Source organism: Cottoperca gobio, chromosome 12 (genome assembly GCF_900634415.1).
Source record: "Cottoperca gobio chromosome 12, fCotGob3.1, whole genome shotgun sequence".
Classification (NCBI taxonomy): domain Eukaryota; kingdom Metazoa; phylum Chordata; class Actinopteri; order Perciformes; family Bovichtidae; genus Cottoperca; species Cottoperca gobio.
The window spans coordinates 10,887,394-10,903,320 of record NC_041366.1 but is presented as its reverse complement, the minus strand read 5'-3'; the positions used below and the strand labels follow the sequence as shown (position 1 = coordinate 10,903,320).

At 41.9% G+C, this 15,927-nt stretch overlaps 1 protein-coding gene across 4 annotated transcripts in view; it reads left to right on the top strand.

Moving 5' to 3' along the window:
- Positions 1–268: 268 nt before the first annotated feature.
- nsmfa (NMDA receptor synaptonuclear signaling and neuronal migration factor a) overlaps positions 269–15,927 on the top strand; it is a 40,462-nt gene continuing 24,803 nt past the window's right edge. For 2 of the 4 annotated variants that reach the window (XM_029445112.1, XM_029445110.1), the window contains exons 1-5: positions 269–517; positions 11,661–11,722; positions 11,950–12,957; positions 13,651–13,717; positions 15,185–15,190. In XM_029445112.1, coding sequence (XP_029300972.1) covers positions 447–517; positions 11,661–11,722; positions 11,950–12,957; positions 13,651–13,717; positions 15,185–15,190 — 1,214 coding nt within the window. In that variant the 5' untranslated portion in view covers positions 269–446. The remainder of the gene's footprint in view (positions 518–11,660; positions 11,723–11,949; positions 12,958–13,650; positions 13,718–15,184; positions 15,191–15,927) is intronic. The other 2 variants (XM_029445114.1, XM_029445113.1) reach the window with 2 other exon arrangements.

Sequence of the window (15,927 nt, the reverse complement as noted above, 5' to 3'; positions counted from 1 at the left end):
TGGATGGCACCAGTGTCCCTCCACGCCCCCCCCTGTGATGATGATGATGATGATAACACCACCGCACCATCCTCCCATTGCATTTTCAGATCAATGAGAGAGAGAGAGAGAGAAAGAGAGAGAGAGAGAGAGAGAGAGAGAGAGAGAGAGAGAGAGAGAGAGAGAGAGAGAGAGAGAGAGGTTTGTGTATTTTCAGCCACACGCTGACAGCTGTGCAGCTACCCCACGTACGTGCTCATATCCTGAGAAACACGGAGAGGGAGGCAGATATTCCTCTTTTCTGTGCATCCTGTGCTCTGCAGACGCGTGCGTGACATATCTGCTCCTGGATTTCCCTTCAACTTTTTTTCTTTTGTTGTTGCGGTTTTTATACTGTTTTCATTGTCGCATTCCATCCGTGTCTTTGGAATGAACTGTTTCCCCGTCTGCGTCGTTTCCATGTCAGCATGGGAACCGCCGTGTCCAAAAGGAAGAATTTAAAAAACGATGCGATTTCCTCTGTGGCAGCAAAAGTTAGGTGAGTGACACACATGGTTCTCCGCCTTTTAAACACGTTAAATCAGAAGCATCAGTGAGACATGGCAAGCATTTTAGCCTTCAGGTGAAACCCAAGCGAAGTTACCCATGTGTGACAGCCGAATGTTCACTGCGCTTTCCTGGGTACAGCCAGCCCTTCTTTGTAATGCGCAGAGAGGCTCTTTGCGCTTTTCGCACGTCCGTCGACTGTCCCGTCTAGCCCCGGGGTGTGCATCTGTGCATGTGTTCTTTAAATGAGCCTTTATTCCCTCCAAACTGCACCTGTGATTAGCAAATGTAACCAGCTATATTGATATTATTGGTTGACCTATAATTCAACGAGACTGTTATATTTGGACTAAATATAGCTGGAAGAGGATATTTGCCCGGAGCTTTTACTGATGTTGTGATTGAAGCATCATTGTGTAATGAAAGTCATGCAGAGGTAAAGCGAGGGCTGTTGTGACTCACGGTCCCCTTCGTACATTTTCTCACCTAAAATCGGCTATCATCTGCTGTGAAACAATTGCCTGCCATCTTATTGTTAATGGTATTTTAAACAAAAACGGCTTTCTGTCTGGCCGCATCGACCCGAGCGCAGCGCGCAGCGACGAGCCTGCCTTCACATCCCGACGGGCAAATGATTCAGCCGCCAATTAATCAATCACTGAATCGATTCGGTCGTTTGCAGTGATCACCTATCACGGTCAGTTATTGGACCGGTCACAGAGGGCAGCACTGGTAAGCGGCTGTTAATTTATTCAGCCTGGAAATAGAAGCGGGACTCAGACTGTTTGGCAGGTGTCCAGACCGTTAAAAGCTGTTAACGACTCACTCTTTCACTGTATGAGGCTGTATGGATTTCTTTTAAGGCTAAGTCGGCATCCAGCTGTTGAAGTACCATTTACACCCTGTGCTGGCTGCATGGCTGAGGTTGAGCTGAAGCTGCAGTTTGCCGAAGAGAACGTGTGACTGTTCATGTGTCCACACATGAAGTGCAGACAGCGAGCTGCGATCTTGACTGAGATCAGAATACAAATGTAGCTTTTCTGCGCCTCAGCAGTGGCCTCGCTGCAGGCCCCGTTGTGTGACTTTAATTCAATCAATGAATGACCTTGACTTGTGCAGACTCCGACGTGGGCTGATGTACTATTACGTCATTCTCTCAGTGTGTATGTGTCTTCTTTTACATTGGACAGCCCGTACATGAGCCTTGTTTGCATGCATTGCATTGTGTTTCTTATGTGTGTGTGCGTGTGTGTGCCACCTTGAGATGAGAATTTGATGCTCATACACAATGGCAAGTGACTACAGAGGGTGCACTGGGCGGGTAGCCTACAGTAAGTGTGTGTGTGTGTGTGTGTGTGTGTGTGTGTGTGTGTGTGTGTGTGTGTGTGCGTGTGTGTGTGTGTGTGTGTGTGTGTTACGATCTTAAAGCTGACAGTGTTTTTTTTCTTCATGTCTTCAATGGAACTACTGAAATACTATTACACATCTGATACAACTGGTAGCTATTGACACACACACACCCACACGAACACCTTTTGGATTATTTATACTCCCCCTCTCTCTTTCACACACAAAATTCAGAGTGTAATTTTCTCGGGGTTAATGGCAGAATGGACCTTGCCTCCTGTAGATGAGGAAATGCAACTGAACCACATCCAAAATTGATCAGCCTTTCACCCGCACACGACCTCGCGAATGTGGAAGCAAGCTTTCAAAGGTGGTTTCTCTGCATCTCTCCACCTCACACTCAAACATATCTATATGTATTCAGGCAGCCAGGCACGTGTTAACACACACACACACACACACACACACACACACACACACACACACACACACACACACACACACACACACCGCTCTCTCCATCTCATCTACATATGCTGGCTTCCTTTTCACATTCTGTCTGAAGGGCAGGCTGGACTCTAAATCTTCTCTGCAGATTTTAAATGCTAGAGCTCTGTCTGCAGCGTCAAATCTATGGACTTCCTATAGATTTCTATGGACACCCCCCCCCCCCCCCCCCCCCAATACAGCCATTTATGTTGCAATGTACTTTATATTATAGCATTATACCTCTGAAACACAATTTCTCATTCAATTTAATTTTCAAGAATATGTTGCATTTGCATACAGTCTGTACATTTTGTGCTCACCTTGTGTAATACCAGAATAAACTTTGGCAACAGAAAAATTGAGCAGCTCAGTGAAACATCTGGAAACATCTGGAATATCTGCACTGTAATTGTTGGGATTTAAAACGATTTTCCCTCTCCTCTGTTTTAGGCCAGACAGCTTTTATTTTCTTCTTATAATATGCAGTGAGGCTGTTACCAGTTTACTGCTATTTGGTTGCAACTCATGAGGAAAATAGACTTTTATGTTTGTGAAATGATTTTTGGATTATAGCAGGTCAGACAGGCAGAGCTCTATCTTCCTGCATGCTGGGAATTGTGAGGCGAGGTGCATATTCACGCACGAATGGTGACACAAGGTGGACACACCCACACACACACACACACACAGACACACACACAGACACACACACACAGCTGAGTTTTTTTATTACTAATCAATATGTCATCTGAAACTGCAGCTAGTGTCCAGTTAGCAACATGATACAGTGTCACCTCAGCTTTCACATCACATCATTATATAAATCACTGCTGGTTGAGTAGCGAGACTCAAGTTCACACACACACACACACACACACACACACACACACACACACACACACACACACACACACACACACACCTCTCTGCCAGTTAGAGCTGCAATGTTTAGTCAACTAAACGATTAGTAATTTTTTCATGCACAAATTGCAGAAATATTATATCATATCATAAGTTAATATCTTCGGGTTTGGGCTGACAAAACAAGATATGTAAAGACATCCCCTTGGATTTTGTAAAAACTGGGATGGACATTTACACTATTTTCTAATATTTTATAGATTAATGGATTATTTAAGAAAGTCATTCGATAATGAAAATAATCGTCATTTGCAGCCTGACTGGTAGTGTAACCTCCTGATGATGCAGTTTGGCTCCTTTCTTTTTCCTTCTCATTTTTGCATACTGTACACACAAAGACACACCCACATTTTCCTGTGCATTCAGAGTCCTACAGGAAAATGACAGCAGGCGTATGTGTATAAAAGTCTGAGTAATCATCCTTTGCCAACACATCCAAACATAATTCCACATTATAAACTTATTTTTCTTCTCTTCAACTTTATTCAATCTGTTTCATAACCATAAGCACTTCAGGCATGACCTTAACCTTTTGACATCTAAATTAAGTACCTCCCTAACACCATGGCCTACTTACTTTAAACCAATTCTAATTCTAACACTAACTCTAAACCCAAGTCCTAATCCTAGCCCCTTAAAGAAATGTCCTCCCTCTGCAGGTATAAGACTCACACAAACACACCCACATACTGCACATTAATCTACACAGAACATAAACTCATTTATCATTCCACAGCTTTTGTAATCTGTTTCTCTTGCATAAACCTTAGTCTGACAGAAGCTCATGAAACATTTGATTGAGTTTCTGGAGGTCACGGCATGGACTGAGTTAGTTACGCTTCAGTTATTTGCACAATGAACCAGCCAGTGCACTGCTTACTGTGAAGACAGTAATTGCCGTTTATTCAAGTGGCTAAAAATATGTCGTATTTACTGTATGTTTTCCTGACTGCTGACCCCTTGTGGCTATGCAAAGAAAGACTGTCCTCTCCCAAAGCAGACAGAAAGTAGGCAGCATGTTTGTTCAATTTTCAATAGCAATTAGGAAAATAACGTGATGTAAAATATATACCAACTCAAATTTAATCTAGATATTTGTAGAACTGAGCATAAAAGCCTCTGATATTTTAATATGGGAGACCAGTGTTTGCATCCTGTTTTCTATCAATAGTCCGTGTTGGTTTCTTTAAACCATGAAAACGATGTTTTTTTTCCATCCTTAACCATGAATATTATCTTTCTTTAACTCCAGTCAAGAAGTTCTCGTTACCAAAACCAAACCACTCGCATGGATATCTACAAATTTGATGGCCGTCCCGTAGTTGTCAAGACATGCCACTAAAACAATGAAAATATCAACCTGCTTGCTACAGGTTGAGTCAGGGGATCACCAAAATGAGTAGACTTCACCATCTGGGGACTACTAATGGCTGTACCAAATTTGATGGTAATCCAACCAATAGTTGTTGAGATATTTCAATGTGGACCAATGTCAATATCCAGAACGTCTTTGTCCTACCGATAGGTGTGCCAGATCATAAAACGATCATAAGAATCATTTAGGAAAGCGGATGACCATTTTTCATTGAGGTATGAGGACTTGTTAGCGGACACCACACAATAGAGAATGAGCACATTCATACGAAGGCATACAAGCAACACACAGGAAACACTAAAGTGACACAAGCTTCTTGTTGTGTTCGTGTGGCATCTTATGCATGTTTGTAGATTGCTGGTTATGAAACAGGTCACACTCTCCCCTCCAGCAGCTCATGAGAAGTAGCGAGCGACTGAGAGTGAGGTGGGGGAAAAAAAGGATGAGATTACCTCCAATTTACATACCAGAATTCTGCGACATTGAGTGAAAAAGCAAACGCTTTGATCTTCCTATCAGCCAGAGAGGAGGGGCTGTGCTGTGGTTCGGGTGAAGGGCTCCGGACAACAGTGTTCACAGAGCTGTGGGGGTGTGAAAGATGAAAGGATTGGTTTTTATGGACGGATGCGAATGAAATATAATGTCTTATTAGTTTAATTATTTTATTCAGGGAAATCGACAGGTGGTACTCTTTGTTGTGTAGACCTTCAGTCACTCTGTTCGTGGGGGTCGAGGGCTGTTACGTAACAGTTTTGTTTATTAAATAATAAGCTCAACAAAGGGAGACTGCGTCTTTCTTTTCTAAAGTTCTTCATTGTGCTTTCTTATTTTGCTTTTTACTCATGTTTTCAAAAATATATACACTGTGTATTTATTTATTTATTTTGTAGTATGGACCATAAATATGCTGAGGAAGATTTTATTGATGTCAGTCTGAAGAATGATTAGGGCTCCAGCAGTGTTGTGAAATAGTTTGCGTGAGTCCGTCTGCTATCGCGCAGTTTCATTCTATTTTCAATGTATTCTTTATACAAAAAAAATCAAGTCAAGTCAACCCAAGTTGAAATGTTCCTCTTTTCTGAGCACTTTTCTACAATGCAGTGACAACTGAGCAAGCGTCATTTGCATATGAAGACATTGTGATATCACCAAAAGCTCCAGAACGAGCGAGTAAGTGGACCTTGAGTAAAGACTGTATTGTCAATTGCAAAATATTTATGACATTTGACAACTTTTTTTCTTTCTATAATTTAAAAACTACTCTCCTTTTTTATATAAAAAAAAAGTCAAAATATCTGCTGTGAAAAAGGTCTTTTATAATTTTTTTTTTTAAAAAGCATGTTAAAACAGAAGAGTGGTGTGTGTGTGTGTGTGTGTGTGTGTGTGTGTAAATGCGCTGTACAGTACACGGTTGTGTCGCATCACTAGTGTACTGATATTTTAATCAGCTCCCACGATCAGGTGTTTCGTTCCCAAATGTCCCATAATGCATCACACTTTCAAGACTTGTAATTAACATTCCCAAATCCCTTTGGCCCTCAGCACACACACAACAAGCCTCAACAGGTTCTCATCACCCGCTGTGCATTTATGTGTGTGTGTGTGTGTGTGTGTGTGTGTGTGTGTGTGTGTGTGTGTGTGTGTGTGTGTAGGAAACCCAATTCAATTAAGACCATCTGAGAGGAGGATTCGATTAAGGAGCATTAAGAGTGAGGAATCTCTTTGCTTGGCAGCCCATTGTTTACAGTGGAGAGACGCCCAGGGAGACATCAGCTCTGGTGATATTCAAACCGGTGGGAACACTCCTACGGGGAAGTGATGGCCTGTTTTCAGCTTCGAGCCGCTTGTCCTCTAAAGATATATGGTCACAGTGTTAAACTGCATGAGAATCGACAGGGAAAAGGCATTATGATTAGATATGGGTCAATAAAGGAAATAAATACTGTATGTAGCAGGCGCAGCATTGTACTACATGGCTCTCCCATAAGTAGCATTATGTCTAAGAGTCTTCAGGGTCAGTTTTGCAGCCGTGGAGATCATTTGGTCAAAAATTATAGCTTAAATTTAATGAATGGCAAAAAAGCACTGCCTTCTTATCTATTTGTCACATGAAAGGGTTAAGATATTTTTCTCCCATCTTATTATCTTAATGAAACTGGGCTATATTTTACATTTAATTTCATTGACTTTCTACAATCCGCACATTACATTACATGTCATGTGTCTCCATGTGGGTTAGCATTTCATAGTTGTAAAAGCACCTTAAAAAAACAGGACAATTGGGAAAAAAAACTGTCAAATAAGAAGAGAATAAAGTAATACTGGAATAAGTAATGAATAAAGTTTCATCATCTGTCTCTGCATTGGTGAGCACACACACTTGAGAAAGATGAAGGGTATGTTTACAGTTTTGTAATGTTCCCATCTGTCAAGTAAGTTATGCATTGTTCTGTGTAGATCCATTAAAAACAATGAAATGCTGAGGTGTATCTTCCTGTTCTTCAGGATCCTTTTATGCGTCTGCGAAGTGGTAAGTGGAGTTTGCGTCAGAAAGTGTTTAAGGAGGAGTAGAGTGTGTGTAATTGTGTCTGACTCATTCAGCTCGTGAAATGCTAAGTACGCTTCAGTATGTGTTGAACTGTAGACCCAGACAAGATGCAAAATATGCTCATATTCACTCTCACTCGCTCACTCAGCAGGAGCTCCAGGTTTCACCCACAGTAGTTTATATAACAAACTTAGAGTTACTCTTGGAGAGGAGCTCTGTCCAAGAGAATTAGCTCCCTGCATGGCATCGTAGTTGGAGACATGTCACCAAATGACCAAAAACGGAAAATGTTTACGTTATAGAGACCGAGCTTACTATATATTTATTTTTATTATTTGTACTTATAACTATTTTTTTTCTTCTTTTAATGATTATAATTATTATAATTATTATAATTATAATTATTATAATTATTATTAAAATAATAATAATAATGAATAATAATAATAATAATAATAATAATAATAATAATAATAATAATAATAATAATAATAATATATATTATATTATTATTATTATTATTATTATTATTATTATTATTATTATTATTATTATTGGGACAGGACTAGTGGCTGTAGTTATTATTACTGTTGTCCATCGCAAGTCAGGTGACGTTATCTTTTGAGCAACAAGTCTACATACAGAGATGAGAGAGCTCTGTATGTTTCTCGTTTCCCGCTGACTGTTAATATTGGTTTCTTTTAACCACAACCACGACTGTCCTCTAACATTAGCCAAGTAGTAATTTGAACCCAAACATGATGTTTCCCTAACCAAGTGGTTTTTGTGCCTACACTTAACAAACCACAGTGTTACTGTCACATGGCAGATAGGTGCATCAGATGAGACATTTCTCATTTCGAAGGGCAATAACAAACAAGGTGTTTTGTCATTTCATTTGGGGACTCTTTCCAAAAACCTCTGGTTGTTGTGTTCAAGGACGCTGTGACATCTAAGTTGGCAGCTGAAACGCATTGCAGATATGCTGTCAGGATATCTAACTTTCATTCATGTGAGACAAACAACAAAGCAAACATGGATGAAATGGAGAATGTGAATTATTGTCATTATTGTAAAAGCTAGAGTTCTGGGCTTTTAAACTAAATAATACAGGTACATGGTACACCAGAGTATGGACAGTATCAGTATCAGTATGTGAACAAAACCCAACCTTACTCACTGCACTGTGGAAAAAGTGCTCAGAATTTTAACTTTCAACTTGGGTTGAATATAAAATAAAATAGATACGCGTGATAGCGGACAGACTCAGACAAACAATCACACAACACTTTTGGTTTTGTGTTTCCCATGAGCTCATAACAAGCTACCATGGAACATTTTTAAAACATTGTCGCAATAACACTTCAAGTCTTTGCAAACAGGGAGGAAACTCATACAACTGAGTTAAAGGTTCCGTTAAAGGTTACAGATTTCACTCCCACAGAGCCTGTCTCCTCCATCACTGTCAGAATATCTAAACTGATCTGATTCCAGGAGACTGAACTTGAACCTGTTCCATCCATCTTTGTCACTCCATGTTTAATAGCATTAAGAAATTGTACTTAACAGGCCCATTAGGAGGTGAAAGGACGCAAAAGGATTTTCGGGTGGAGTTGATTTACAAAGATGCAGTTATGAGGAAGAAACAGAGTCTGTTGTCTTTCTTCTTCAATGTCCTGACTGTGCTCTCTCTGTCTGCCTCTGTTTCCTCAAGTTTACTCCACCTTTCATTTTTAATATGCCCCCATTCTCTCTGTACACGCCTCTTCCTCTCTGCTATAATCCCGTCTCTCCTCCTCAGAAACTCCCCTCCCTAACTCGTTTCTCTCCCCAAACCCCTGTCACATGTCTGAGAGCATGCAGGACACATTTTTATTTATTCTGCCTGTCAGGCCCTCTTCTTCTTCTCCCTCTCTTACTTCTCCTCCTTTCTGTTTCACAAGTGCACAGGGTATCTCTCCCTTGCCGCCTCATGCACCTGAGTCCCCATTGTGCTCACATATCATATAGAGAGTGGGTGCAAAACAGTGCTATGAGACAACAGAGATAGAGGGTTTGTTTAATGGATGGATTGTGAGGCGTTTTGCTCTATCCGTTTCCAACTCAGTTTCCTCTCATGTATAATGGATGATGTGAGTCTCTTGCACCATTGTTTTCTGATTCTAATCAGAGTGCCTGGCCTGTTGAATAATAAAACAGGAGGGCAAAATGACAATTTCTCAGAGCTTCAGAAGAACACCTAGCGTAGACAACATTTATCACAACTGTCCTAATGGGACTAGTTGCTTGTTACATTACTGCATGCAGACACACAAACAAGCAGTCTCTTTTTCTGTCCTTTCTTCTCTTTTGCCCTTGAATATATTATAAGGAGACAGACTCTCTCTCACACACACACACACACACACACACCCAAGTGCCTGTACACACACAAATATCAAGGCTTGTAACTTTAAGGTGACACCACAGACTGTCGGTGGACGTAGTCACCGTGACGTCAGCCGTTGGTTTGTGGACTATAGCTTTGAAACCTCAAGTTTGTTTTTTGGCCGTCGCCATCTTGTTTCTTTGGAGACAGAAGTGACCATATTTAGACGGGAGCGTGGAGCTGAAGAGGAGCGAGTTAGTGAGGTCATGAGCAGCTAATGCTAGCACTAGCTAGCTAGTGTGGTTAGTAAGGTGCATCCGTAATCCATGTTAACTGTGATATTATCTGGGTACTACATACCCTGCTTTATAGTCCGTTTTACACAACATAGGACCGAAATTCACTAAATTAATGCTGTATTGAAGAAGACTTGAAACTAGCGATTGAGACCACAAACTGTTAGGAAGATGTTTACAGGAGGTATTAAAACAGTAGGGTCATTAGACTACTATACAATCTGATATATTATGGATATATTATTGTGGACTCGCCCCCTGCTGGCTATTAGAAAGAATGCAGGTTTAAGGCACTTAAGCATTCGATTAACTTTTCAGACAGGTCAAATCTGGTTTTAAAACCTAAAACAAAACAAAAAAAAGGCTGTGTAGGTCAAATTGTATCTCTGTCAACAGGGTTGAGTTAGTAGGAGAGAAGGAAAGATGGCGCATCAGAGAAATGTTTAAAAGAAGTCGGTTCTCACTGCACTCCTGCTCTTACTGTGTGTGTGCCTGCTGTGTTGGACAGGCTTGAATAATTGACAGAGCTGCCAGGAAGGAAGCGTTCACCCACTGATTCTCCTGTATTCAGTGGACTCTCCTGCACAGTCACCTCCAACACTAGCTGCATGAGGAAAACAGGCCACCTTCCTGAATGTACTGAAGGATCTAAACACTTAATTGGCCCTTGATACTGTATCTGCAGCTGTGGACACAAAGGTTAATTTAAACTATAGCACTAATTAAATAACAGACAAAAGCTGCAGAATTCCTCTGAAAGGTAGTGGAGTGAAAGTATATTGTCTCACCAAATGGAAATAATGAGTAGCACCAGTGCCTCACAAGTATACTCAAGTAAATGTAGTTTGAAAGAGATTGTGCTTGATTGTCAGACCAACTGCAATTGGAGAAATCTAATCATGATCATTGCAATAGGAGAAACTAAATTAATAGCATACGGTATTAGAGTTTCTCACATTTTCCTCTCCTCTCTCCACTCGTTCGTAATTATAGTCATGAATCGTTATTCCTAATAGTTATTGCTGCGGTTCATTTCCTCTCAGTTCCAGATTGACATTGAAACCACATCTTCGAAGTTATTTGTCTTCCTTTTCCCTGTCTCTCTTGGCTCATTTTCCTCTCCTGTCACACAGAGGAACATTAGGAGGTCAGTGTCATTCAATTGCGAGACCTGGGGCTATTTTATTAAAAGCTGGAGCCCTCTATGATATTGAGTTTTAGCTATATGTGGCTGAATGGAAGTCTGTAGCGTATTATTTTCTGAATATTTCTGTGTGCGAGCAAAAGAGACCGAGAGAAAATGCAGTACTGTGGTTATGGAGCTCACAGCATGTATTTCCAGCACATTGCCAACTAATGTTCTTCAATTCTTGTCAAGGTTAAGTATTTTTCTTGACACAGTATGTACAGTATACATACACACATAAATTCTGTGTGCGTATGAAAAAAGGAAACAAACACACTTCTGCCAACTGCAATTACATCCACCGACGCAAACTCAGGTTACACTGAGAAATGAAGTCGAACAATTCTTCACTGTATCTCATCCGGCTGTCTCATATTCTGTCTCTCTTTCAGTCTGAGGCTGCCTGAAGTGTGGAGATAAAACAGCTGCATCTCTAATCTGTGGGTGGCAAAAGCCTACAAAGAAGGCAATTAGGTTTATCATTTACAATTCCCTTGCCCTTCTCTCCTCTCTACCCTCCCATTTCCTCTCCTTTCAACTCACCCCTCCTTTCCACCCATGAATTAATGTCTTTATGTGTGCCATGTGTGTGTGTGTCCCCACAGAGCAGCGCGGGCATTTGGAGAGTACCTGTCCCACACACACCCTGAAAACCGAAACGGATCAGGTCAGCGTCCCAGCCATCCAGCCATTTGTCCATCCCTCTATGCTGCTCTCCCTATTCCTTTGTGCTCTCCGTCCTCCACCTGCTTCACATTGTCCTCTGTTTAAATGCCAGGCTGCGATCATCGTATCACCGCAATAGCTGATAACCGAAGAAAGATGATTCTCTTCTCCTTGGTGTCTTCGTCATACTCTAAACACTCATATTTGTCTTTTTTGCCTTTATTTTAGCTCATCTTCTGTGTGAAACCTTGGTGGGTCCCGACCCGGAGTCGCCAAGTGGCACGATTGGCCCCAACAACAACAATCACCTCCATCCCTGCTCCAACACCACCAAGGGCTGTGAGGACAACCGGGAGCCCAGCCTGGTGAAACCCCCGCTGGGCTTACACCAGCCACCTCCCCCTTCCATCACCATCTCTACCAAAGCATCCCAACTGTCCCTCGAGCGCAGCTTCTCAGCGGAGGAAGACCAGCAGAAGTGCGTCGAGTGCACCCTGCAGCCTGCCCGCGTGTACACCATCACCACCCAGCGCGGTATGCTGATGAGCAGCGGCCGGGGCAGCAAGGAGAGCCTAGAACTGGACGTCCTGAAGGAGAAGTCGGGGAGTGGCGGGGTGGGATCCAGAGGTGGCTTGATCCAGCCTTCCACTTCCCCTTCCTCCGCCACGTCGTCTCCAACCCAGTACCACCATGCCAGCAGCAGCCGTGGCAACAGCCACCATCACAGAAACCATCACGAAACTCATCACGGGAACCATCACGAAACTCACCACGGGAACCACCACCACCACGGCGTCTCGGGCACCAATGCCACCTCCAGTAGTGGAGGAAGCAGCGGGGCGAGTGGAAGCAGCAGTAGCAACCAGCAGCAGTCTTTAGCAGTCGCTGGATCCCACTCTCATCATGGATCACACCACCACGGCCACCACCATCACCTGTCTCAACCCCCACTGCAGACCTCCGTCAGCGCTCACAACATCCGCAGCTGGGGCGAGGGTGGAAAAGGGGAGGCGGAGTGCAGCGGGCTGGCCTGCGAGTCATGCACCAGCGCTCCCTCGCGGAGCCAGGGCTCCCTGGACCTGGAGAGCGCGTCCCGAGAGGCAGGCAAGCAGCACCGACGCCTAGAGCGGATGTTGAGTGTGGACCGGATGACTGGGCTGGAGAGAGGTGAGAGGGCGGAGGACACAGAGGAAAAGAGAGGCGCTGAATCCCAAACGAGGGCGGGAGGGGGCCAGGGTATGTTCATAAGACCCCGTGGAAGGGTTTGGCGGGTTTGGTATTGGACCAGAGATGAAATAGCATTTGACTAAATTCAATCACTTGCCTGAATGCTTTTTTAGATAAAAAAATTAAGGATTTAAACTTGCTTCCCCATTAGTCTAGTATTTGTGACAGTTTAATTATATTTGTTTACAAGTAATGACTCTAGGCTTCGTTCAAGGACCACTTCAGTAAAAGCATCACACGTAACCCTTTAGTGAGCATTTAGTGAGCAATGACTAAGACACTTTGCAGTCAGTTTTTCATTTTAAGTTATTTTACTGTGAAAAGTCAGTCTAATAAAATCACTCAGATGTTACACCTAAGTGTGGTTTAGTTAAAGTAAAACATATTTTAAAGTGAGTAAGTATTACAATTCAAATCTATTTCTTCTCAGCTCTGGTGGGGATTGAGGGTTTGTTTGTTGGATGTGACGTGGTGGTCTGTATACCTGACTCGTCCCCCCGTCTCTCTCCTCTGCTGTCTCCTTCTGTCTGTCTCCCTCTCTCCATTTGTGGAGTGTTGGACTGTGAAGTGCTGGTGCCGTCGCTGGTTTTGTGATTCCATATTTCTAATATATTTATGACAATGTTAGCCAATATGACACATAGAATATTTCAGTTGTTTTCTACTTAACCCTGGATTCATAATGTTTCTCTCTAATTGCAGAAGACACTAACTGGTTCCCCAAGGAAAATATGTTCAGCTTTCAAACTGCCACAACAACCATGCAGGCGTGAGTGTCCAACCTTCAAGCACTCATAAGTCTTACATGTACATACAGTCATAATTATGGTGTATGGTCAGTCTGGTGTGTGAGTCAACGGACCTCACTGGTGTTTTTGAATGTTTTAGGCCATTAACTACAAACTGCATACTTTACATAAACAGCAAACCCTTTTCCAAAGCTTGCTACTTTGGATTGATTTTTTACCTTCCAGGCTGCCATTGATTTTCATTTCAGTGAGCTATAAAAACAGCTTGAAGACCCTTGAAGTTTGCTCAAGGAGGACAATCCATCATAGTGAATGTTTTATCAATTGTAGTTGAATAAGTGATGCATGAAAAAGTAGTTGTAAGCTAGGTTTGTTTGAAAGCTCAACTTGAAGGTCCATTCGACATCTTAGATTAGCATATCTCACTATCACTGCCACAACGTTTGATTTGCAAGTTACAAGTATCTGCAAGTTGATTTTTTTTATAACGTGCTTTAATAAACCAATGATTCCCTTAAATCTGATTAAAAAAACAAAAAAGACTAAGAGTCTGCAGCCATATTAGCGGCTGTGTGAGGCTGTACTTAAACATAGTGGTGCTTTGAGGTAAACAGTCGTATCTAGATGCTAACATGGTTACAATGTGGCTGTTTAGGAAGCATAATGTTTACCATGTTCACCATCTTAGTCTAGTGTGTTCACATGTTAACATTTGCTAATATCAGTAGCAATATATGCAGGTATGTGGTAATGAATAAAAGTATTGGATGTACTGGATGACCTGAGGGTGGCGCTAGATGAAAAGTCACAGGATCACCAAAGTTATTAGAATTTATACATACAAAAGTTTTGTGAGATATTTTAGTCAAAGTGGTGGATCGAACCATCAACCGACCAACATTTCCTCCCCAAAGTTATGTTACTAGCATGGCTAAAAATGTGAACTTGATTGGCAGTAATGTAAAGTACATGTAGTTTGCAGTTCATGGGCTAAAACATGCAAGTGTGTTTCTTTAAATCAAGTATGTAGTAGTAGTAGTAGTAGTAGTAGTAGTAGCAGTAGCAGCAGTAGCAGTAGTAGCAGTAGCAGTAGCAGCAGCAGCAGCAGCAGCAGCAGTAGTAGCAGTAGCAGTAGCAGCAGCAGCAGCAGCAGCAGCAGCAGTAGCAGTAGCAGTAGTAGTAGTAGTAGTAGTAGTAGTAGTAACTTGTGTGTGAGAGTGAGAATGAGTCTGTGGGTCTGTATAAAAGTGCTTGAACACAAAGGCAGACTCAGTCAATATATAAAAGTGGTTGTTCATCTGGCCAATTAAATAAACTCAGACCAGTAGCAAGGTCAACTATGACACATACTTTTTGTCTCATTATGCCTCTCCCAGTTCTTCCTTTCTGTTTTTTTGACTCATTACTCACTGGTGCCTAAAATGTGTTGTTTTTCTCTCCCTCTCCCCTCTTCTTGCGTGCTAATTAATCACGGGACACTCAAACAGGATCTCGTGAGTATACTTCCCCGTCTGCTTCCTTTTCTTCTTAGCTCGCTTACCTCTTGTTCTTACTTACTGCTGTTCCTTAACTTTGATGTCTAGCATTTAACCTTCATTCTTGGGCTGGGTGATTGAGTTTCAGCTGAATACAAACCATTACAAGGTAGAACCAGGAAGTGACTGGATCCTTTTTTTAGGGTTATTCGTCAGGTAGAAACCTAGGCAGCACAAATCATTTATTTGAATTAAGGTTTTTTTAAAGGCAAAAAGGGGGAAAATTGAGTTACGTGATGTTGATGCAACAGCAGGGATATAGTCCAGTGTAATACAGTGACCAAAACCCAGCAGTTCTGTCAGTTTGGCACACACACCTGCCCTCACACAACGCTAGATAAGAGTTTGGCAATTTAAGATTGTTGTGGCAGTCATGTTAGTGCTCTAATCTGGCTCCTTCGCCATCGCCAATTATCACAAAATTTGTGCTGGCGGACTTTAGGCGTTTTTGGAACTGACTGTGGTAATTGGCTCTGGAGAGATTTGTTAAGAACAAGTATTTATAGTGCTAACATGTGATCCCTAGTGCCTTCTGGTAAAACTATAAATCAGTTGTTGCTTAAAGAAGTGAATTATCAGTCAAATTTCAGCTATCAACTCACAGTAAAGATGAAGTTATACAGACTGACAGGTAACTTGTAATTGGACAGTTTTGGTGATTGTTATCCTTCATCATCAGGAACCACGCAGGGAAA